This window comes from Gopherus flavomarginatus, chromosome 12 (genome assembly GCF_025201925.1).
Source record: "Gopherus flavomarginatus isolate rGopFla2 chromosome 12, rGopFla2.mat.asm, whole genome shotgun sequence".
Taxonomy (NCBI): domain Eukaryota; kingdom Metazoa; phylum Chordata; order Testudines; family Testudinidae; genus Gopherus; species Gopherus flavomarginatus.
The window spans coordinates 24,507,879-24,531,051 of NC_066628.1; the positions used below are offsets into that span (position 1 = coordinate 24,507,879).

Sequence of the window (23,173 nt, forward strand, 5' to 3'; positions counted from 1 at the left end):
TGCTGCACATCAGAGAGGCTTTGAAAACCACTTTCATGACTGGTCAGGCTATGGTGTGACAGTTGTGTGTATTTCTCCTTGATGCAAACCTGCCTCCTTTGTTGATTTTAATTCCCTGTAAGCCAACCACCCTCCCCTCTTCAAAATAAAGTAACTATTGTTTTGAAACCATGCATTCTTTCTTTATTAATTAAAAAAAAAGAGATAATGGGCAAGATAGCCCAGGTGAGATGAGGGAGAAGGGAAGGACACGGCCACATTGCTTATTGTAGCCACACTAAAAATCAAACTGTTTGAATGACAGCCCTCTATTGCTTGGGCCATCCTCTGCAGTGGAGTGGCTGGGTGCCCAGAGCCTCTGCCCTGCATTCTTGGGCATCTGAGTGAGGAGGCTATGGAACACGGGGAGGAGGGTAGGAGGTTATACAGTGGATGCAGTGGGGGTCTGTGCTCTTGATGGCTTTCCTGCAGCTCCAACAGATACTTCATCATGTCTGTTCGCTCCCCCATTAGCCTCAGCATCGCGTCCTGCCTCCACACTTCATGCTCACTTAATTCTTTCCTGAGCTCTGCCACTGAATGCCTCCATGCATTAAGCTGTGCCCTATCATACGAGTGGACTGCATGAGCTCGGCAAACATGTCGTCATGAGTGCGTATTTTTTGCCTTCTAAACTGCAATAACCTCAGGGACGGAGATGATAGGGGGAGCACAGAAACATATTACGCTCTATGATTCTGGGGGGACTGCATGGTCACCTGTGCTGCTCAGTTCGCCACATTGACCAAACAGGAAATTAAATTCAACAGTTCCTGGAGCTTTTCCTGTGTACCTGGCTAGTGCATCTGAGTTCAAAGTGCTGTCCAGAGTGGTCACATTGGAGCACTCTGGGATAGCTCCCAGAGGCCAGTACCATCGAATTGCGTCCACACTACCCCAAATTCAAGCCAGCAAGGTCAATTTTAGCACTACTCCCCTCACCAGGGAGGACTACAGAACTCGATTTTAAGAGCCCTTTAAGTCGACAGAACGGGGTTGGTTGTGTGGACGCATTCATTTTAAAATTGACCTAAAGCGGCTAAATTCGACCTAACCCCGTAGTGTGGACCAGGCCTGAGTCCATTCAGTCGATTCCTTACCCATGTGGACATCTTTCAGGATCTCCCTTTCCTCGTAAGCCTGGAGATCAGGGACCCAAGGCTCCTCTCCTAGTTCCAGCCGGGAGATCACGTGAGGTTTGGAAATTGGAAATCCTGTTCGCGGAGCAAGGAAACATGTGTTGACCTTGTTCATTAAGGTCAGTGCTGTTACTACTTACAGATCCAGGATATGAGTAGTCCACCCAGATAGGCTCCTTCCTCTCCCCACCCCCACCCTAAAGGGACTGGGCTATAAATCGTAAAGGACACTTTCTGGAGCAAAGGTTCATCCGCTCTGCCTAGGAAATGGGCCTTACTTATTCCCTTGGGGAGCTAAGAAAATTTGTTACACTTTCTAGGTATTGGGGCTACAGCTAAGGCTCTGTCACTGCCAGTTATTCCCTCCTCCTTCCCCTGCAACACATATGCCCATATTTCGCCAGAACAGGAAGATATTACAGGGGGCTTATCTACCTGGTCAGTAAGCCAAAGTGTGACTATAGCACACTATCTGTTATGCACTAACTGTCTGTGTGGACCCTACTACCATGCACTGAAAGTTCTGCAGTTTGCATTCAGGTACTGCTCTGTTTAGTGTGCAGAAGCAGGGTCTACAGACCTATTCAGAGCACGGTACGGTGCTGCACTGTAGATTTACACCTTGACCTGATGTGACCCAGTGACCACTTGGTGTCAACTGGCAGAGGGCACAGAGTGTACCTAGGGTTTTACAGGGGTCCCCTGGGTCAGAAATGTGCATAACTGCTCACCAGAGGGCAACAGCTGAGTCTCTACTGAGATCCAGTTACCCATTGATCATTGTAACCCTTCTGAGATGTATGCATGAAGTTGTGTGGCTATACTGACAACTATGTGTAATTGATGGTCTTGGAGTTAGGGTAGGTCACCAGGAGGTGATATGTCTTGGACAGGTTCCTTTCAGGCAGATTTCAGACACTTATCTCCCTCTCTGGTTATACATGCATTGTCTGCCTCGCAATGGAGGCCAATCTGCAGACTGAGTCTGGTGCCAGTCAAAAGGTTGCACAATCTAAGAGAGAGCAGAGAGGTGCCCTTTTTATGGGCAAAGACACCGAATTGTTAGCATACAGCTGGGAGCACAAGGAAACACACAGGATGCTTCACCAAGGAGCCAAGCTAACCGCGTGTTTGTCCTAAGGAAGGAGGGTCACAGCCAATGTTACCTCTAATTTTTTCCATCCATGTGCAGAATAAATTTTTTTATGTGCAGATGTGTGTAACCAGTAGAAAAAAAAAAACCTTGATATATATTTTTAAAAAGTTACCATAGGGATAATGACTCCAACCAGGGCAGGTTAGGCATTTTAGAACTCACTACTCAAAGAATTAAATTTAAGTTTAGAGAGAAATAAAAATTATGAAATGCATAGACCCGTCAAAATATTAAAATAACCCACTTTGAAAGAATAAAATTACAGAGAATATACATGCATTACAGGAAGTACCAAGAAGTAACAACAATAATGCAAGTATATGTTGGGAGGTGAGTGTGAAAGAGAGAGAGAGAGTGTGTGTGAAAGGGAGAAAGAGTGTGAGAGTGTGTGTGACACAGAGACAGTGTGTGTGAGAGAGACAGATGGACACTCAGAAACAGTGCAGGCTGAGCTAGGCTGTGTCCCTTCTCCCCTGCTCTGTGGAGATGGGGTACAGGGGCAGGGGGACACCCTGACATCAGTACCCTCCTTTCCCCACCCACCTCACCGCACAGCCAGCAGAAGGATCCTGGGAGCAGCTGCAGGACAGAGCAATGTGGGGGGAGGGGCACCTGAACACATGCTGCCAGCTGTGCATGCTCTGCAAATCAGTTGGGCAACGTTTGAATCTCTCTTGAGCAGCCGCGCAAGCACGCAGCTTACAGGGAACACAGGTCACAGCCAGCCGGGCTGTGGGATGCTGAAAGGACTTTGAGTGAACATCACTCTACAAGACATGAGTGTATCTAATTCATTAAGGCTGTGGCTTTCAAAGGGAATCAAGACAGTTAAACATCCAGCCCCACTGATCCAGTGTCTGGGCCCCTTACAAATTTCCAGTCTTAATCCCTCTGGTCCCCACTCTCCCCCTGTGAAATGAAGATAATCACCCACTCTCCGACTATTTTCTCTTTTTAGATGGAAATCGCTTGGGAGCAGGGACTGTCTCTTCCTGTGTGAATGTTGGTGCCCAGAATGACAGGAAGGGGGGTCCAATGGTTAGGGCTTCGGCCTCAAACTCGGGAGATCTGGTTCAGTTCCTTGCTCTGCCACAGACTTCCTGGGTGACCTTGTGGGCATCACTTAGACTGTCAGTGCCTCAGTCCCTTATGAGTACAACAGGTGTAACAGCAGCTCCCTATTCCACAGGGGCAAAGGGATAAATATGTTAAATACTGTGAGGTGCACAGATAATGGGGACCCATATAAGTACCATTATGGCACAATTGGCCCTGATGTCCATTGGAGAGGGCAAGTGCTGTGGTAATTAAAAATCTGTCTCCTGCAGCAGCAGTAGCATAAGGTTTACATGAATTCCTGCTTCTGAAGGGTCTGTCCATGCTTGTGTGTAATCCATCACCAGCTTTATCCATCCCTGAGCTAGCTGTTGCAGGGACCGAGGAACATGGAGGGCAAGACCCAGGGACCTCTCAGTACCAACTGGCAGAGGACACACAGGGTGCATAGGGTTGTACAAGGATCCCCAGGGGCAGAGATATGCACAATAGTTCACTGATGGGTGGCGTGCGAGGTCTCTACCAAAGGCCAGTAGCCTACTGGTCATCATCAGAGAAATTGTGTATCTTTATTGGAAATTATATTTGTAGCACCTTGGAGTTAAGGCAGGTCACCAGGGAGGAGACATATCTCAGAAATGCTCCTTTCAGATAGGAGCTAATTGTCACTCATCTCCCTGTCTGGCCATTTATGTATCATATGACTCACGCTGTGTGCCTCACATCGTATGTCTGTTTGCGTACTGAGCCAGGTGTGAAATGGAGAGATTGTGAAGTCTATGAGAGGCAGAAATCTACAGGTAGAAAAAATAGCAGGGAGTGTCCTGTTTATGACTAAAGATAACAGACTGAACTGGCTTATCTTGGAGTGCACAGAGATGCTCTGAATCCTTCAGCTAGGAGGCAAACTGATGCACGCTTGTCTCATGTGAAAAGGGTCACAGCCTGCCGAGCTGTAATGTGCTGAAAGGATTTTGGGTGAGCTGCACTTTACTGGACAGGAGAAAATCATGTTAATTAAGTCCCGGCTCTAGAAGGCATGTTTTGATTTTATTTTCTATGGAACTATTTGTTTCCAATATTTCTACTTGCTTTGACTTGGAAGCATCACAGCCATGCATTAACTGTCTAGAAAATCACTACCAGCCCTCACCTCCGCACAGACCCATGTCCCTCCCCAACAAAAGCAGAACAGGAAGTCATTTCTTAAGACTGTGAGCTCTTTGGAGTGGAGATTGTCTCTGTGATGGGTGCACCTGGCCCTCTGAGGCCCCCTGCTAGAGGCCCCATGGTCCTACCACACCCCACTCCAGGAAAGGACCAGCAAAGGTGGGTCCTCCAGGCCTGCCTACAGAGGCCACAGAGAAGCAGCCAGTCAGAGCCCACCAGGCTCAGATAAAAGGAGCTTCAGAGGCTGAGCAGGGCAGTAACTGGCAGGACCAGATAAGTGAAGACAGGGGTTCTGCTCTGGCCAGAGGACCTTGACAGGCTGCATTTACTGGAACTGGAAAGAGAGGCTAAGAGACTGTAACCCTATGGTAATGGGGGAGGTAAAGGGCCCAGGTAAAACAGGGAGCGGTATGTGGCTGCTGTTTATAGGATCCCTGGGTTGCCACCTGGAGTAGTGGGCAGCCTGGGTTCCTCCACCAGCCACTGGCAAAGTGGCCTAATCCAGGAGCAGGGGACAAGACTCCTTGAGAGGCCCCAGAGAAGGGCAGAATTGAATGGGCCCAGAGATGGGGCTGAAGACCTTCCACCACCATCTATGAGATCTGCTCTGCCCACACAGCATCCTGAACCAAAAACCAACCTTTCCCTCTCTTCTTCTACTGTAGAGAGATACCTCACAGAATACATTCAGACCATGAATCATATCCTCCACCCTCACTCTTCCCCAAAACCCAGCCCCTCTACCTGCAAGGAACCATCATTTCAGAAGGCTCAGCCATGTCCAGGAAGAAACACCAAGAATAGCACCCTCCTTCCACGAATTCAGCACATTGGCATGGGAGGTAGCCCTGAAGGCACTAACAGCAACTGGACCCAGCCCCATGACTCTAGTCCATGCCTTTCCTGGCTGCTGGAAGAGAATCGAGAACATCTGGGGCCTCCTGCTAACACAGCTGGGCGGGGCAGACTAAGACAAGACAGAGGGGAAGCACATTTGAAAATCTGGCTGCTGGGGAGTTAGGCAGGGCTGAGGCATGAGACGTATTCATCTATCAGATGGCAGAGGGGTCAGAGGCACCAAAGGACGGAACATTCCCTAGGAATGGGGGAGGGATACAGAGAATCTGTCCCTCTTGAAAGCCTTAGTTGTAGGAAGAGTAGCATGATCGTTACATCCCTGAATTTCCTGTCCTAATGGGGTGTGTGTGGAGGTCACAAGCCTTCACAGACAGGAGCTTGGGACTATTGGGGCAGATCCCCCTGAGATCCGGGGGGATCCATAAAGAACCCTGCACAGAATCTGACCCCGATGCTTCAGAGACACACATACACACACCAAGTTTTAATGCCCGAGGGGGCAGTAATCCTTACCCAGTGAGGTCACAGTCTCATAATTCTCCCGCATGACATCCCTGTAGAGGGCTCTCTGACCTGGGTCCATCAGAGCCCATTCCTCCTTGGTGAAATACACAGCCACCTCCTTGAAGGTCACCAGCTCCACTGCAGCCATGTCACTCCCTTGTTACTCAGGAGTGTGGGATAACCTGGACTGGGACCTATTCCACAGCCTGTCAGGGTGAAAAGGGAAATTGGGGCCATTTCCGAAGGGGCTTCAATGCTTTTCGGACTCCGATTCCCACTAGGCTCTTTCCCTGTAGACTTTGCCTGGCTGGGGAATTGCTTGAACTTACTGTGTGTGAATTTAGCAGGTTCCTAAGTGCCTCACAAGAACCACAATAGGCACCTAACCTAACAGCCTCCCGGAGAGGTGATCACAGCTGTGGTTTCCAAGCAGAGATAGGTGCTGTCCTGCAGTCTGAATTGAGGCCCCTATCTCTGAGAAAGGGGTGGGCTTTGGATACATCCCTGTCATCAGCATCTCCATGGGCTACCTCAAGCAGCTTCTCACCTAGCATAGAGGCCTTTGTGGATCCCCCTCCTAGGCCGCTATCTCTGCCCAGTCACTGTACAGGGAGTCTGGGCACCTCACTCAGTTGTGTGCATTCCATTGTTACTCCAGTGATTGTTAACATGCCAGGAGGTGTTTGTGATGCTCAGTGTCGCAACACCCCAGCCCCTTTGTGCATCTGGATGCAGGAAGTTACTGAGAAGATCCCTTGATCGCTCTCAGCTTGCACAATTTCAGAACCAAAGGCGCCACTTTGGGGGATCCCCCTGACACTGTCCCCCGGGCAGCACATTCCCCCAGCAGTGCGGGGACCAGGCAGAGGCAGGAACTGGCTTTTCCTCTCCCCACCTCTCACCTTGTCCCAGGAAAGTCAATCTGCTCCGGAGTGCTGCATGAAATGGGGCTGAGAGCCGGGACCTCCCTCCCCACTGATTGTTCCTGATGCCCCTGCTAGTCTCTCCCCTGCACCCTCCCCTCGGGCTGGGAGACTCGATCCCTGGCCCGACCCCAGGCCGTTCTCTCTCCCGCACGTGGCTCGGCTCCTGCTGGCGCTCAGGGGGGCAGAGCCTGGGGCGGGGGGGAGGGCGGCACAAAGCAGCTCTGGGACTTGCAGACCCCCGCCCCCCGGGAGCAGAGTTGGGACGAGGAGGGGCCGGTGGTGCAGAGTCACTTTCCTGCCCGGCCCCAGCCCTTCCCCGGGTCCCGCCCCTCACCTGCAGGCTCCGGCTCAGGGGCTGGTGTCGGCAGAGCCCGGGGCTGCCCCAGGGGTGGTTCCAGCCCCCGGAGAGAGTCCCCCCGGCTGGGCACAGAGGGGCGCTGAGGAAGGGCTCTCCCCGCACACACCCCGCTGGGGCGCAGCAACGGCTCAACCCGGGCTCCCGGCTCACAATGGAGGCAGCAGCAGCAGCAGCGTCTGACCAGGGAAGCTCAGCCCCGGATCTGCCGAACAAAGAGAAACGCACACAGAGACGCCAGCCCTCCCTTAGCAACAGCCAGGACCCTCTGGTGGCCACAGCTACTAAAACCCCCTCCCTGGTTCACCTGCTGTAGAGCCATTAAAGATGGATTAAGTCCGATTCCTTCTCTCCTGCCTGGACAGACAGAAACTTCAAGCGCGCAGGAACCTGACAGAGTCTCACCGAGCCCCAGGGGAACCTGGCCCTGCTGCCGGCCGGGGCCCTGCAGCTATTTATATTGTGGTTGTAGTGTAGTAAACTGCTCCACTTAGTAATGTGCTACTGGTAGCAGTTATTGATTGGTATGGATTGTAGGAAACGGCTATTGTAATAAACTGCTACCTGATGTAGCAAATGCCTACAAGTAGCAGCTTCTTGTATTACAATATGTGAAATTGCTACATGTAGAAAACTGCTATCTGTAGCAATTAGTGCTACCTATAGATTGTAAGATGCTACTTGATTTTTACATACTTGAAAACTGTTATCATGTTTCAATCTTCCCTCATAGGTCATGTTTTCTAGACATTACATTTTTTTTCCTCTTCTCTGGACTTTCTACAATTTGTCCACATCTTTCTTGAAATGTGGTACCCAGAACTGGACACAATACTCCAGTTGAGGTCTAATCAGCGCAGAGTAGACAGACATCCCAGAGTGATGTTCTGGTTTTTTTGCAGCAGTGTTACACTGTTCACTCATATTCAGCTTGTGGTCCACTAGGACCCTTACATCCCTTTCTGCAGTACTCCTTCCTAGGTTATCGTTCACAAACTTTATAAGTGTACTCTCATTATCTCAATCATTGATTAAGATTTTGAATAGAAACATATCCAGAACTGATTCCTGGAGAACCCCATTCATTATGCCCTTTCAGCCTGTGAATCACTGATAACTACTGTTGGAACTGTTTTCCAACTAGTTTTGCACCCATCTTATTTTATGTCCATCTAGGTTGCATTTCCATAGTTTGTTTATGAGAAGGTCATGGGAGACAGTATCAAAAGCCTTACTAAAGATAGCTGGGGTGTGATGGACACAATGCCTTTGTTTTACATCCCTGCTGCAGGGGCTGATTACAAACCAAATGGCCAGATATCCATCTGGTGTAAATCCGCCCAGCTCTGCCAAGTGATGGTCTGTTTACACCAGGGGTCTCAAACACGCGGGCCACACGCTGCCTGTGAAGTTATTTTCTGCGGCCTGCAAGCTCCTCACAGCCCCCACCATCCCCCAGTGTTTACCTAGAGCAGCTCTGGCCCGGCCTGCACCAGGGGCAGGGCAGGCTCCCTGCCTGCCTGCCTGCCATGCCCCCACGCTGCTCCCGGAAGCCGAAAGAACTTGGAGGAAGAGAAGTGCTGGGGTATGTGTTGATGTTGCTTCAGGCACCACCCCCAGCAGCTCCCATTGGCTGCGGTTCCCTGTTCCCAGCCAATGGGAGCTACTGGGGGAGGTGCCTGAAGCAACAGCAACACACACCACTGTGCTTTTGCTCCCCCATGTTCCAGATGCTTCCCAGAGCAGCATGGGGGGCAGGGCAGGCAGGGAGCCTTCCCTGCCCCCAGTGTGCACTGGGCCAGAGCCCACCCCCCGAGCCCCTCCTGCACCCCAACCCACTGTCCTGAGCTCCCTGCTGCACCCCTGACCCCCTGCTGTACCCTGCATCCTGACCCTCTGCCGCACCCTGCACCCCAACCCCCTTCCCTGAGCCGCCTGCTGCACCCTGCACCCGACCCCCTGCCCTGAACCACCTGCTGCACTCCGCACCCCTCCTGCACCCGTCTCCTTCCCTGAGCTGCCTGCTGCACCCTGACCCCTTGCTGCACCCCGCACCCCTCCTGCACCCCAACCCACTGCCCTGAGCCCCCTGCCACACCCCTCCTGCACCCCGACCCCCTGCCACACCCCCTCATCCCTCCTGCACCCCACACCCCAACTCCCTACCCTGAGCCCCTGCCACATCCCACACCCCTCCTGCACCCCTTGGGGGCAGGGAGGGGGCAGAGTTGGGGTGGGGATTTGGGGAAGGGGTTGGAATGGGGGCAGGGAAGGGGTGGGAAGAGGCAGGGCAGGGGCAGGGCCTCATGGAAGAGGTGAAGTGGGGGTGAGGCCGAGGGGGGGAGGTGTCAGTAATGCAGCCCTTGGGCCAATGTACTAGTCCTCATGTGGCCCTCATGGTCATTTGCGTTTGAGACCCCTGGTTTACACTATTTGGGATCTAGTGCCTCTGACTCAATGGAGTGACATGGATTTATACAACCTGGGGATCTGAGCCATTGACTCCAGTGAAGAGTGGCTAATTTACAGCAGTTGGGAATCTAACCTCACTGACTCCAGTGTAGCAACATCAATTTACACCAGGTGGAGATCTGCCCTCATTGATTCATGTGGAGAGACACCAGTTTATAATAGATGGGGATCACAGAATCATAGAAGATTAGGGTTGGAAGAGACCTCAGGAGGCCATCTAATCCAACCCCTTGTTCAAAGCAGGACCAGGACCAGCACCAACTAAATCATCCCATCCAGTGCTTTATCAAGCTGGGCCTTAAAAACCTCTAAGGATGGAGATTCCACCACCTCTCTAGGTAACCCATTCCAGTGCTTCACCACCCTCCTAGTGAAATAGTGTTTCCTAATATTCAACCTAGACTTCCCGCACTGCACCTTGAGACCATTACTCCTTGTTCTGTCATCTGCCACCACTGAGAACAGCCGAGCTCCATCCTCTTTGGAACCCCCCTTCAGGTAGTTGAAGGCTGCTATCAAATCCCCCCTCATTCTTCTCTTCTGCAGACAAAACTAACCCAGTTCCCTCAGCCTCCTCTCGTAAGTCATGTGCCCCAACCCCCTGATCATTTTTGTTGTCCTCTGCTGGACTCTAATTTGTTCACATCGTTTCTGTAGTGGGGGGCCCAAAACTGGATGTAATACTCCAGATGTGGCCTCTATGTGCCAAATAAAGAGGAATAATCACTTCCCTCAATCTGCTGGCAGTACTCCTACTAATGCAGCTCAATATGCTGTTAGCCTTCTTGGCAGCAAGGGCACACTGTTGACTCATATCCATCTTCTTATCCACTTTAATCCTCAGGTCCTTTTCTGCAGAAATGCTGCTTAGCCATCCTGCGGCAGTGCATGGGATTCTTCCGTACTTGTTGAACCTCATTAGATTTCTTTTGGTTCAATCTTCCAATTTTTCTAGGTCACTCTGGACCCTATCTCTATCCTCCAGCATATCTACCACTCCCCCCAACTTAGTATCATCTGCGAACTTGCTGAGGGTGCAATCCATCCCATCATCCAGATAATTAATAAAGATGTTGAACAAAACTGGCCCCAGGAACAACCCGTGGGGCACTCTGCTTGACACCGGCTGCCAATTAGACATCGAGTCGTTGATCACTACCCATTGAGCCCAACAATCTGACCAGCTTTCTATTCACCCTATAGTCCATTCATCCAATCCATAGTTTTTTAACTTGCTGGCAAGAATACTGTGGGAGACCATATCAAAAACTTTGGTAAAGTCCAGATATATCATGTCAAAATATATGCTAACTGTGCATTTCCTGGTTTGAGTCTGAAATGCCTTAACTCTTCATGTACTGGTTTTCAGAGGTTTGAGTTTTGCTGAACTGCATGTCCTGAAAGGCATGAGATACCACTGGGTGTCTTTAACTCTGCATTAACAAGGCTTTTAGTCAGTGGATTGCTTGCCTAGGTTCGTTTGTTTGTTTGTTTTGTTTTTTTACAAAAAGAGAACTGCTGTTGGCAGGAGTTAGTGGACAGTTAGGCAGTTGTAATTATCATGTAGGTGTGGCACTCAGACACCATTGTGAACAGGTAATTATGATAATACCTAACTTTACGTGGTCCTTTTCGTCAGTAGATCAAACAGCATAATCTCCATTGTACACACAGGGAAACTGAGCCAAAGAGATGTGAAGTGACGTGGCCAAAGTCATCCCACTGGCCTGTGGCAGAACTGGGAATAGAGCCCAGGGTTTCTGAGTCCTGGTCCAGTGGTCTCTGCACTAGGTGCTACAAGAATCCTTAGTGCTCTCATCTGCCATACATTTAAATATTGTGGAATGGGGAGAATGGTCATGCTCTGAAATACTTGTAATGTGCAGTTGCTAGCAGAGCTGATACATGCTCCCAACATGCCTGTTCTCAGCTCCCCACCCAGAGGGCAGGGCTTCCAGAGATGCCAGCTCATAGGGGTAGCATTGCACAGGAGATTGGCTCTGACCTCCCTCCAGAGATAAGACCCTCTCCAGATCCTAGCTTACATAAGATAGGCAGAGAAAAGGGCTCAGACTCCCCCAGAGGGGCCAAGGACCCCAAGATCCTGGCACACACACGGGGTATGGAGTGGGGCTCAGACATCCCAGAGGGGTAAGGACTCCTGGAACACACATGGACTGGAGACAGTAGGGCTGACAGGTCAAATGCCCCTACCCGTATTCCATGCCTCCTGCTCTGCCACCCTCCTTCACCTTACCCTTCCCAGTGTTCAGCCTCTCCTCTTCCCTTCCACTCCACCTAATCCCCATCCTGTCACCCTGACCTGAGCCCCTCAAGCAAGCTCCTCTGCTACCCACCCCAAATATCCCTCCTCTCATCCCTGCAGTCCCAAACCCCTCTCCCTATTGCCCCCATCTTCCGCCTCTTAATTCTCCTCCCCTCCCAGCAAATATTCACATGTGTAATTTATTTTCTTTTCAAAAACAGCATAAGTGCCTTCTAAATTTTATGCTACATTCACATTATAATTCTCCAAAGTAATAATACTACCCTCTCTGACAGAGGCAGATTGTAGGAAGATGCTTCCTTTGTTTCCATTCAGATTTCTGCCCATGATGGGGTTGAATGTCAAGTATCCATGTGTGATTCAGGAGCAATAGCCAGAACATTGGCTCTTGAGCCACAGAGATCTGGTGAGCTGTAGCTGGCTAGCAACCTTTTTGACTTCCCAGGCAGCACATGCACAGTGTGATCCCTTTGGTGTGTGAGGGCAAGTCACACCCTCCTTGAGAGCTATCCTGATGCCATTTTCAATTTTGCTTCTCTCCAAGGGTGGGGTGGTCCATAAACTCTCTGGGGGGTAACCCCAGAGCGACTGAGACTCTTGTGCCAGATTTAGAGCCCTGGTTTGATCCCTAGCTCTATGCAAAAAAGTTAGTAGAATCCATGAACCTTCAGTAATCCATGAACCTTGGTTGGCTGGTTTGTTTGGAAGGGGTGTGGGCAATAGTTTGGAAACCTTCTGGTCAAATGACCCCAAGTTTGGATCAGTAACCCCACCCTGTGTCCTGAGGAGGCATGCCATGTTTCAATGCAATCCAATTAACGGTACAGATTTTAGAGCACTGAGAAGAGTCAAGGTTTAAACAGAGACTTGGGTTTAACCTTAACTATATAGCAGGTTTCAGAGTAGGGCTGCGTTAGTCTGTATCTGCAAAAAGAACAGGAGTACTTGTGGCACCTTAGAGACTAACAAATTTATTTCAGCATAAGCTTTCGTGGGCTACAGCTCTCTTCTTCGGATGCACAGAATGCATAGAATGCATCCAATGAAGTGAGCTGTAGCCCAAAAAAGCTTATGCTGAAATAAATTTGTTAGTCTCTAAGGTGCCACAAGTACTCCTGTTCTTTTTATATAGCAGATGTGGCAGTCTGTTCCAATACTGCATTCACCACTGTAGTATCTGAGCACTTTCCAGTGTATTAATCGCATAACTTAGCATCTGCCATGTGCCATTTGCTTTCCTATCCTCTCTATAGGATGAGATCCTGCTCACTGGAAGTTTTGGGGTTATTTTTTTTTAATATACATGACATTATGTATTTATGTTAAAGAAGGCAGGTCAAAGAAGCATGTCTGGCACTTGGCATGGAAGGATCCTTCATTCCTTGAGGAGTCCATTCCACAATCACAGACCAGCCAATGAGAAAGTCCTGTCTCCTCAACAGTTGAGCTTTACCCTTATGGTTGAGAGTTCCATTGTGCCAGAAAAGCGAAGTTTTCAAACCTGGTTTTCATTCAAGAACTTAAGGCAGTCTTGGAGCTCCGTGGATAAAGATCAAGTCCTTGAACTTGATTCAATATTTTATGGGAAGCCAGTGCAGAGAGCAATGACAGGTGTGATGCGCTTGCTGTCAGGTGTGTTGCTGGGGAGACGACCTGCAGTGCTGTCTGGTTGGAGTTTCCTAAGCACTGATAGTTTCATACCCAGGTACATCGCAGTGAAGTCCAGTCAAGTGGTGACAAACATATAAATAATTGAGATCAGGTCTTTGTTCACCAGAATGGGATGGAATCTCCTTACCAACCAGGAATTAGAGAAAGTGTTACTCAGAGATGCTGAGAGTTCAGCAGCAGTGAGGAATCATAGAACCATAGAACTGGATGGGACCTCGAAAGGTCATCTAGTCCAGTTCCCTCCATTCATAGCAGGACTAAGTATTATCTAGTCAATCCCTGACAAGTGTCAGTCCAATCTGCTCTTAAAGATCTCCAATGATGGAGATTCCACAACCTCCATAGGCAATTTATTCCAGTGCTTAACTACCTTAACAGTTAGGAAGTTTTTCCTAATATCTATCCTAAACCACCCTTGTTGCAATTTAAGCCCATTGCTTCTTGTCCTATCATTAGAGGTTAAGGAGAACAATTTTTCTCCCTCCTTCTTGTAACAGCCTTTTATGTACTTGAATTCCATTTTCTCCAATCTTCCCTCATAGGTCATGTTTTCTAGACCTGTAATCATTTTTGTTGCTCTTCTCTGGACTTTCTCCAATTTGTTTATATCTTTCCTGAAATGTGGCACCCACAACTGGACACAATACTCCAGCTGAGACCTAATCAGTGCGGAGTAGAGCGCAAGAATTACTTCTAGTGTCTTGCTTACAACACTCCTGCTAATACATCCTAGAATGATATTCACCCTTTTTTGCAACAGTGTTACATTGTTGACTCATATTTAGCTTGTGATCTACTATGCTCACAGATCCCTTTCTGCAGTACTCCTTCCTAGGCAGTCATTTCCCATTTTGTTTGTGTGCAACTGATTGTTCCTTTCTAAGTGGATACTTTGCATTGAATTTCATCCTATTTACTTCAGACCATTTCTCCAGATCATTTTGAATTTTAATCCTATCCTCCAGCACTTGCAGCCCCTCCCAGCTTAGTATCATCTGCAAACTTTATAAGTTTACTCTCTGTGCCATTATCTAAAAAATTGATGGAGATATTGAATAGAACTGGATGCAGAAGTGATCCCTGTGGGACCCCACTCATTATGTCCTTCCAGCTTGACTGTGAAACACTAACTACTCTCTGGGAACGGTTTTCCAACCAGTCATGCACCCACCTTATAATAGCTCCATCTATGTTGTATTTCCCTAGTTTGTTGATGAGAAGGTCATGTGAACAATATCAAAAGTCTTAATGAAGTCAAGATATAGCAAAGAGAACTCCTAGATTATAGGATGATCTTCAGAGCTTCTTGAGAATTAATAATCAAATACCATCCCAGCATGGGTAACATACTCTGCATGACTCCATTCCAGAAAGATTATTTCATTCATTGCTTTAATAACTAGCGCATGTCTCCAGTACATGGCCCCTCCGGCCTGGCCTGACCCTCTGGGGTTAGTTGGAATCAGCAAGATATTATTCACTTTGCCCATCCCAATCCTAGGGTTTGTGTCTTCCATGGATTCTCTGATGCCTAATAAAGGTTGAGCTGTGTTGGAAGCTTTTTCCACACTCTGGGCATTTATAAGGTTTTTCTCCCGTGTAGATTCTCTGGGGTTCATTAAAGGTAGATCTATCCCGGAAGCTTTTCCCACAAGTCAGGCATTTATGGGGTCTCTCTCCTGTGTCGAGTCTCTTGTGTCTAACGAGTTGTGTGAGCGGACGGAAACTTTGCCCGCACTTGGGGCATTTATGTGGTTTCTCTCCAGTGTGGATTCTCTGGTGTTTATTAAAGGTTGACCAATCCCTGAAACTTTTCCCACAGGTCAGGCATTTATAGGGTCTCTTTCCTGTGCGGATTCTCTGGTGCATACTGAGGGTGGATCTATCACTGAAGCTTCTTCCACATTCGTGGCATTTATATGGTCTTTCTCCCATGTGGATTAGCTGGTGTGCGGTGAGGGTTGAACTACAACTGAAGCTTTTCCCGCATTTGAGACATTTGTAAGGCTTCCCTGCTGTGTGGACTCTCTGATGTTTGGTGAGGTCTGAGCGCTGGCTGAAGCTTTTCTCACAATCAGGATACTTATATGGTTTTTCTCCTGTGTGGATTCTCTCATGAATGATAAGGGCTGACCTTCAAAGGATTTTTTTCCCACAGTCACTGCATGTGTTGGGTCTCTCTCCCGTGGAGATACTCTGCTGAACAGTGTCTTTGATTTTCTCAACTACTCTGCTCAAATGACTGGATTTACCGTCTCTCTTCTTGATCATTTCCATGATACCGCTCTGGCCTGCACTGATTCTCTGGCACTCTTTTACACTCAGGACTCTTGAAAACATCCCCATCGGCTCTTCCTGATACCGTCAAATGTAGCTGTTTGGGATCTTCCTGCTGAGGGTTCGCCTCCTCGCTCTCACTCATCATCCCATCACGTGCTGTGACAGAGAGAGAATCCAGACAGGAGCCACTCCCTGTGCCGGGGGGAAGGGAACCTCAGAGAGGGGAACAGGAAAGGGTGAAGAAACCCAAATAACTGCTGAGGAGATTGTAGAATCAGTACTGGCTCTACCCTCAAACCTTCCCAACAGGAGAGAAAGGAGGAGATCATTTCTGTCTTCTCATCCCATTTCAATACTGATGTGGAGAGGGGCTAACAGGTCAGATAGGACTGGTGAAAACTCATGACTAATGTCTGTCATGAGGATAGAGAAATTGATTTGTGAGTCAGTTTAGCTGATTCCTCACCCGTGTGGGCATCTCTCAAGATCTCCCTTTCCTCAGAGCCCTGGAGATCAGGGACCCATGGCTCCTCCCGTTCTTCCAGCCAGGTTGGGAATTCAGGAATTCTGTTTGGGGACACAAGGAAACAAGTGTTGATCTTGTTCATTGAGGTCAGTGCTGTTACTACTTCCAGAGCCAGCATCTGAGTAACAAAACCCAGAGGGGATCCTTCTCCCTTCCCCCACCCTACTGGGCTATAAATCATACAAGATCCCATGATGCACTGGTGTGCCACTCTGCTTAAGGGTTCATCTATTCTGCCTAGGGAACGCCCTAACATTCCCCCCCTGCCTCCAACACCTATATCCATATCCCTCCAGAACGCAAGCCAGAGATATTACAGAGGGCTCATCTACATGGTCAGTTAATGCCTGGCAATCCAGAGGGTGAATGCACAGCAAATTAGCCTTTAGGCATTGACTGGCCATGTGGACCCTGCTACCATGCATTGAAGGTGCAATGTAGAAAATCACTACACTCCTGCCTACAGTGCAGAGCAAAGAGCCTCCACCATGGGGCCACTAGCAGTAGGGACACTCATGGGGTCACTAGCAGTAGGGCACCATCCCCATACTGATCAATGGTCAGTCAACCCTTCCCCATCACCCAGGAGACTTGTTCTGCCATCACAGAGGCCTGAGTCTCAGTGCAGTGCGTGGACCAAAGATCAGCCATCCTCCCTTTTCTTCTGCAGCGACCTATCCCACATAGTTCTCCTGGACCATAAAGCACCTCATGAACCCTCTCTCAGCCCCAGCCTCTCACACTGCAAGGAACCAGCATTTCACAGAGATCAGCCACAGCCAGGAAAGGACACTGAAGAGAGTCTAGAACATCTGGGTTGTCCTGCTAACACAGCTGGCCGAGGCAGAACAAGATGGAGGGGAAGCACATTGGGCCACTAGTGATTTAGGCAGAGACAGGCATGAAACATTTGTCCATTTCGGAGATGGCAGCAGGGTCAGAGACAACATAGGATAGGACTTGCCCTGGGAAGTGCAGGGGAGAGACAGTGAGTTTGTTCATCTTCCCTTGGCTATGGGAAGAGTAGCAGCATCATTATGACCCCATGAGACAGTCTCTCACACATAGGATCAGGGGACTAGTGGGGCTGATCCCCTTCAAATCTGGGGGACGAGTGAAGAACCCTGCAAAGAATCTGACCCCAATGCTTCAGACACATACGTACTGTGGCACTGCACCTTCTTGGTCTCCCCAGCCTCTGCTACTTTTAGCCCTGGTGAGACAAGCTTGGGTAATATAGTCCCTCTTGGTGGCACAGGGGAAGTCCGTTCCTTCTCTCCGCCAGTCTTTTTAGCTAATTTTTCTCCCTTATGGGAACTGTAGTGAGGCAGTGTAGCTCCCCACCGCCCCGGAGGAGGAAGAGCCCATCCGGAGGCCAGAGTAGGCAGAGCTAGGGAGCTCTGAGCCCGTCCCTCAGAGGGTCAGGCGGTGACCCAGAACTATAAAGGCTGGCCCTCAGAGCTCAGTAGGAGCTCAGCTGCTGGAGAGAACAGATGTCCCTAGGGGAGCCCGAGACTGGGAAGCTACTGCAGCCCGAGGTGGCCGCCCAGACTGGCCGGGCCTACCCTGTGCCTACTATCCGGAGGAGTTGCTGGACCTGCCGACCAACCCCTGCCCCGACGAACCCATGCTCCTGGACCCCCCAGAGGCCAATGCCAGGACCCAAGTAGGGCCCAAAGGGGAGTGTGGAAGTCACCCGGGGGCAGCTGACCCCAGTCTGGCTGCAGCACTACCAGAGCCTATGTCAGTGTGTTGCGGCCAGGATCCCCACTGACTAGGCAGCGGATTTTCAGCTGCTGCTAGGGCCCCGGGCTGGGACGCAGTGGTGTGGGAGTGCCTGCATCCCCCCTGCCACCCAACTCCAGGGTGGCAGATTCCCCCTCGCCCTGGCCTGAGGAGGCCGGAGCCTATTATCACTGCTCAGCCGTGCCTGAAGGGCTTGAGCACCTTGACTCAGCATTTGTTGCCATGCCCTGACCTAGGGCTGGGACTTATGACTGTTGTTACCGCTCAGACCTGCCGGAGGGCCTGAGCCACCCGATTCAGTGGTTGGTGCCCCACCTGAGCCAGGGCCAGACTAATCGCATTTCGGCTGGCTACAGCACAGGCTACCGAGGGAGACCCCCCTGGCCAGACTAATCCCCCGGAACCATTGGTGTGTAGTGAGCCGGTGTGGCTTCCCACCACCCCAGAGAGGGTCAAGCCCCGGTGAACTCGTGTACAGGAAGGAATGCAGCCTCTCCTGGTGAGGCTTACTGTCTTGCTACTCCTAACCTACTAGAAGCAAGACTCCTCTCTCTTCTCCTCCCCCTTCTTCTCCCAGGGGAGAGTTTAAAAAGGTCTCAGGCAGCCCTTAGTTGGAATCAGCTGATCCAAATTAACCTCAGATAGCTCCCTCTCAGCTGATTCTAACTGATACTCTGGTAACCTCTTCTCAGCTGAATCTGATTGACCTGTAGTTATCCCTCAGTTGATAGGGAGGAGGGCCTTTTAACCCTCTGAGACTGATTTCTACTCCCACCCGTTGCAGCTGTCTGTCCTGAGTTTATCACATAACCCCCTCAAACACACACTACAAGGTTGGGCTACTTGGGTCGGCAAATAGTGTACTCTTGAAAAGCCATCCGCGTTGCCATGCTTGATTCTGGACCTATGTTGTACTCTGAAGTGGAAGGGTTGTAGAGATAGGAACCACTTTGTCACTCTTGCATTTCTCTCTTTGTTTTGGTGCATCCACTTCATAGGGGCATGGTCCGTAACGAGGGTAAACCTCTGTCCGAGTAGGTAATAGCGAAGGCTTTCTACGGCCCACTTTACTGCTAGGCATTCCTTCTCTACTATGGCATATTTACGTTCCCTGGGCAGGAGTTTCCTACTGAGGAACAGGACTGAGTGTTCTTCGTCTCCAATCATTTGTGAGAGAATTGCTCCCAACCCAACCTCAGAGGCATCGGTTTGCAAGATAAACTCTTTCTCCCTGTCTGGAGCTACCAGCACTGGGTCGGTGCACAGGGTGGTCTGCAGATCTGCAAAAGCCTCCTCAGGCACCCTAGACCATCTTACTATGTCTGGGCCACAGGCTTTTGTTAGATCTGTTAACGGGCATGCCCTGGTGGCAATGTGGAGGATGAACCGCCTGTAGTATCCAACCAGCCCCAGGAACGCTCTGATCTGTTTCTTCCGGATTGGCTGGGGCCAATTCTGTATTGCCTCTAACTTGTTGAGTTGGGGCTTCACCACGCCCCTCCCCACTATATACCCAAGCTATATAGCCCAATTGCACATTTAGAGGGATTTGCAGTCAGCCCCGCCTTCCTCATGGTGTCCAGGACTGCTTCCACCTTCCCCAAGTATGTCTCCTAGTCTGGGCTATGTATAATGATGTCATCGAGATAGGCGGCCGCATACTTGCCATGTGGACGCAACAGTTTGTCCATGAGCCATTGGAAAGTTGCAGGAGCCCCATGTAAACCAAAAGGGAGGACAGTGTACTGATACAGTTCCTCTGGTGTTGAAAAGGCCGTCTTTTCTTTGTCAGCCTTGCCCAAGGGAATTTGCCAATAACCCTTGGTCAGGTCAAGGGTGGACAAAAATTGTGCTTTTCCCAGTCGGTTATTAGCTCATCTATCCGGGGTATAGGATACGCATCAAATTGGGACACTTCATTCAGTTTCCAGAAGTCATTGCAGAACCTCATACTGCCATCTGGCTTAGGTACTAGGACCACTGGGCTTGACCATTGGCTATGAGACTCTTCAACGATCCTAACTTCAACATTTTCCTGACTTCTGTCTTGATCTCTTCTCTTTTTGCCTCCAGGATCCGGTATGGTTTGACATTCACTTTCACTCCAGGCTCAGTGAAGATGTGATGGTGAATCTCAATAGTCCTGCTTGGCTTTTCTGAGAACACGTCCTGGTTACGTTTGATCATGTTGATCACTTCAATTCATTGGTCAGGGGTCAATTCCAGGGATATTCTCACTTGGCCAGGCCGGTTGCTTTCGGAGGGAGGTGACCCTAGAGTGACCACATGAGCTTCTCTGTCTTGCCAAGGTTTCAACAGGTTTATACGATAGATTTGTTCCAGCTTCTGGTGGCCAGGCTGTTGGACCTTGTAATCGACCTCTCCAATGGCTTCAAATTATCTCATATGGCCCCTGCCATCTGGCCAGGAGCTTGCTCTCCACTGTGGGTACGAGCACCATTACCCAATCTCCCACCTGGAATTTTCAGATCGTTGCTTGGCAATTGTAGTATGTCTGTTGGGCCCCTTGCACGGTCTCCATGTGTTCCCACACTATGGGGGTGACTTGAGCTATCCTGTCTTTCATCTGCAACACATGGTTGATGGCGTTTCTCCCTGGGTTCAGCTGTTCTTCCCAACCCTCTTTGGCAATGTCCAGTATGCCACAGAGGTGGTGATCGTATAACAGCTCGAATGGGGAAAATCCAGTTGAAGTCTGAGGAACCTCCTTTATAGCGAACATTAGGTACGGTAGCAGGGTGTCCCATTTCTTCCCGTCCCGGCTCACCACCTTTCGTATCATGTTCTTTAATGTTCTATTAAAACGTTCGATGAGGCCATTGATCTGCGGATGGTAGACTGATGACCTTAGGGTCTGTATGTGGAGCATTGCACATAAATCCTTCATTAATTTAGATACAAAGGGAGTTCCTGGATCCATCAGGATCTCTTTGGGTATTCCCACTCTAGCAAAAATTTGGATTAATTCTTTAGCTTGGACATTGTGTTCCATAGGGGAACGGCCTCGGAGTATCAGGTGGCATAATCTAGCACCACCAGTATGTGCTGATGGCCTTGGGCTGATTTCTCTTGTGGCCCTACTACATTCATAGCTATTCACTCATACGGGACTTCAATAATCGGTAGAGGCACCAAAGGTACCCTTAAGCGTGGTCAGGAGCTATGTAATTGGCACTCCGGACAGGAGGCACAAGATCGTCGGACTGCTGCATATATTCCAGGCCAAAAAAACCTCTGCAGAATTTGATTCAGGGTTTTATCTACCCCTAGATGCCTCCCAAACAGATGGCTGTGGGCTAGCTCCATCACGCCCCTCTGATGCTTCTGTGGTACTAAGAGCTGTTCCATGACTTGCTCTTGGACCTGGACTACTCCATAGTGCAGATCCTTCATCATATAATATGGCCATGGGACCTTGGCTCTTCCTTCCACAGGGACTCCATTCACCTCAACTAGTTCTTTTCGAATATTGTTATATATCGGATTATTGGCCTGATCCAGTCCAAAATTCTCCCATGAAGGTCCAATTTGCCCAAACTCAGGGGGTTCTATTTCCCTCTCCCTCTTGAGGGAGGTCTCTGGGGAACTGGGCCCGACTGCTGGTTCATTAACCCCCTGCCTACTCCCCTTGTCAGTCAGGCCAACTCTTTCCCCTGTGAGTATAGGCTTCTGGTTCTGGGCCAAGACTCTTGTTCCCCTCCTCTTATCTGCCCTCCTTTCTCGCTGAGTCTTCCGGGTCTTACCAGGGCGTGAGAATAAATCCTGGGCAAATTCATGGAAGACTAAAGGGGTGCTACCTATCGAGTTCATCCCATTGCTCTCCAGGTTATTACTTTCTTCTGACTCCTCTCCAGGAAGTAGACCGCCAAACCCTGGGAAGTCTCGTCCTATCAGGACTGGATAGGAGGGTTTTGGGACCACCCCCACAGTCACCTTAGTTTCCCAGGACCTCTATTTTTACTGGGATGGTTGGGTAGTAATTGAAATCCCCACGGACACAGGATATTCCTGTGCGCTTGGCCCAGGATAGTTGATCTTGCCCGACCAACTTTCCTGAGACCAGCGTGACTGCACTTCCTGAGTCCACTAATGCGGTGGTCTTTATATCGTTCATTTTAACTGGCCTAGTATATTTATGAGGGACCATCACAACCCCTACTAGATTTATTAAGTCGCATGGTTCTTCTAGATCTCCCAGGTCACATTGTATGGGTTCTTCTAGGTTTGGGCATTTGGCAGCTATATGCCCTATCTCTCCACATGCATAACATCAGTACCCTGCTCGGGGCAGCCCTCTATTTTTCAGGTTGTTAGGCCTTACCCCCTGAGTCTTTCTCCCACAGTCCCCAAGTCCCTCCAAGATCTCTGGCCACTCTTTGGTCTCCTTCCTCCCTTCCATAGGTCTGCCCGGAACTCCAGCAATTCGGGCCCTTGGTACAGCGATCTGCCTTTTATTTTGGTGCCTTGCTTCCCCAGTGGTCCGAGAAAGTTCTTGGGCTGCTAGGTGTCTCTCTACAAGGGCAAGTAGCTCATCATAGGAGGAGGGATCATTTTGACTGACCCATCCTCATATGTCCGGTTGTAGCCCTCTCATGTACCTGTACAAAACTATGATTTCCACGATTTCCTCCGGGCCGTGGGTCTCGGGGCGCAGCCACTTCCTGGCTAGGTGGATCAGGTCAAACAGCTGGGACCTTGGTGCTTTGTTGTCTCAGTATTTCCACTCGTGGAACTGCTGTGCCCTTATAGCTGTTGTCATGACAGACCTCGCCAGGATCTCCGCCTTTAGCTGGGAGTAATCTGAAGCTGCTTCTGTTGTCATGTCAAAATATGCTTTCTGTGCCTCCCTACACAGAAAAGGAGCCAGGATACTGTCCCACTGGTCTTGGGGCCAAGCCTCCCACTGGGCCATTCTCTCGAATGAGAGGAGATATGCCTCCATGTCATCATCCATCGTCATCTTGTAA

At 49.7% G+C, this 23,173-nt stretch overlaps 1 protein-coding gene across 1 annotated transcript in view; it reads right to left on the reverse strand.

Annotated features, from left to right (window-relative positions):
- Positions 1–23,173, reverse strand: part of LOC127032442 (zinc finger protein 883-like) — a 257,088-nt gene that overhangs the window by 70,230 nt on the left and 163,685 nt on the right. The window contains exon 5 of the mRNA XM_050919706.1: positions 1,140–1,253. Within this exon, the coding sequence (XP_050775663.1) occupies positions 1,140–1,253 (114 nt within the window). The remainder of the gene's footprint in view (positions 1–1,139; positions 1,254–23,173) is intronic.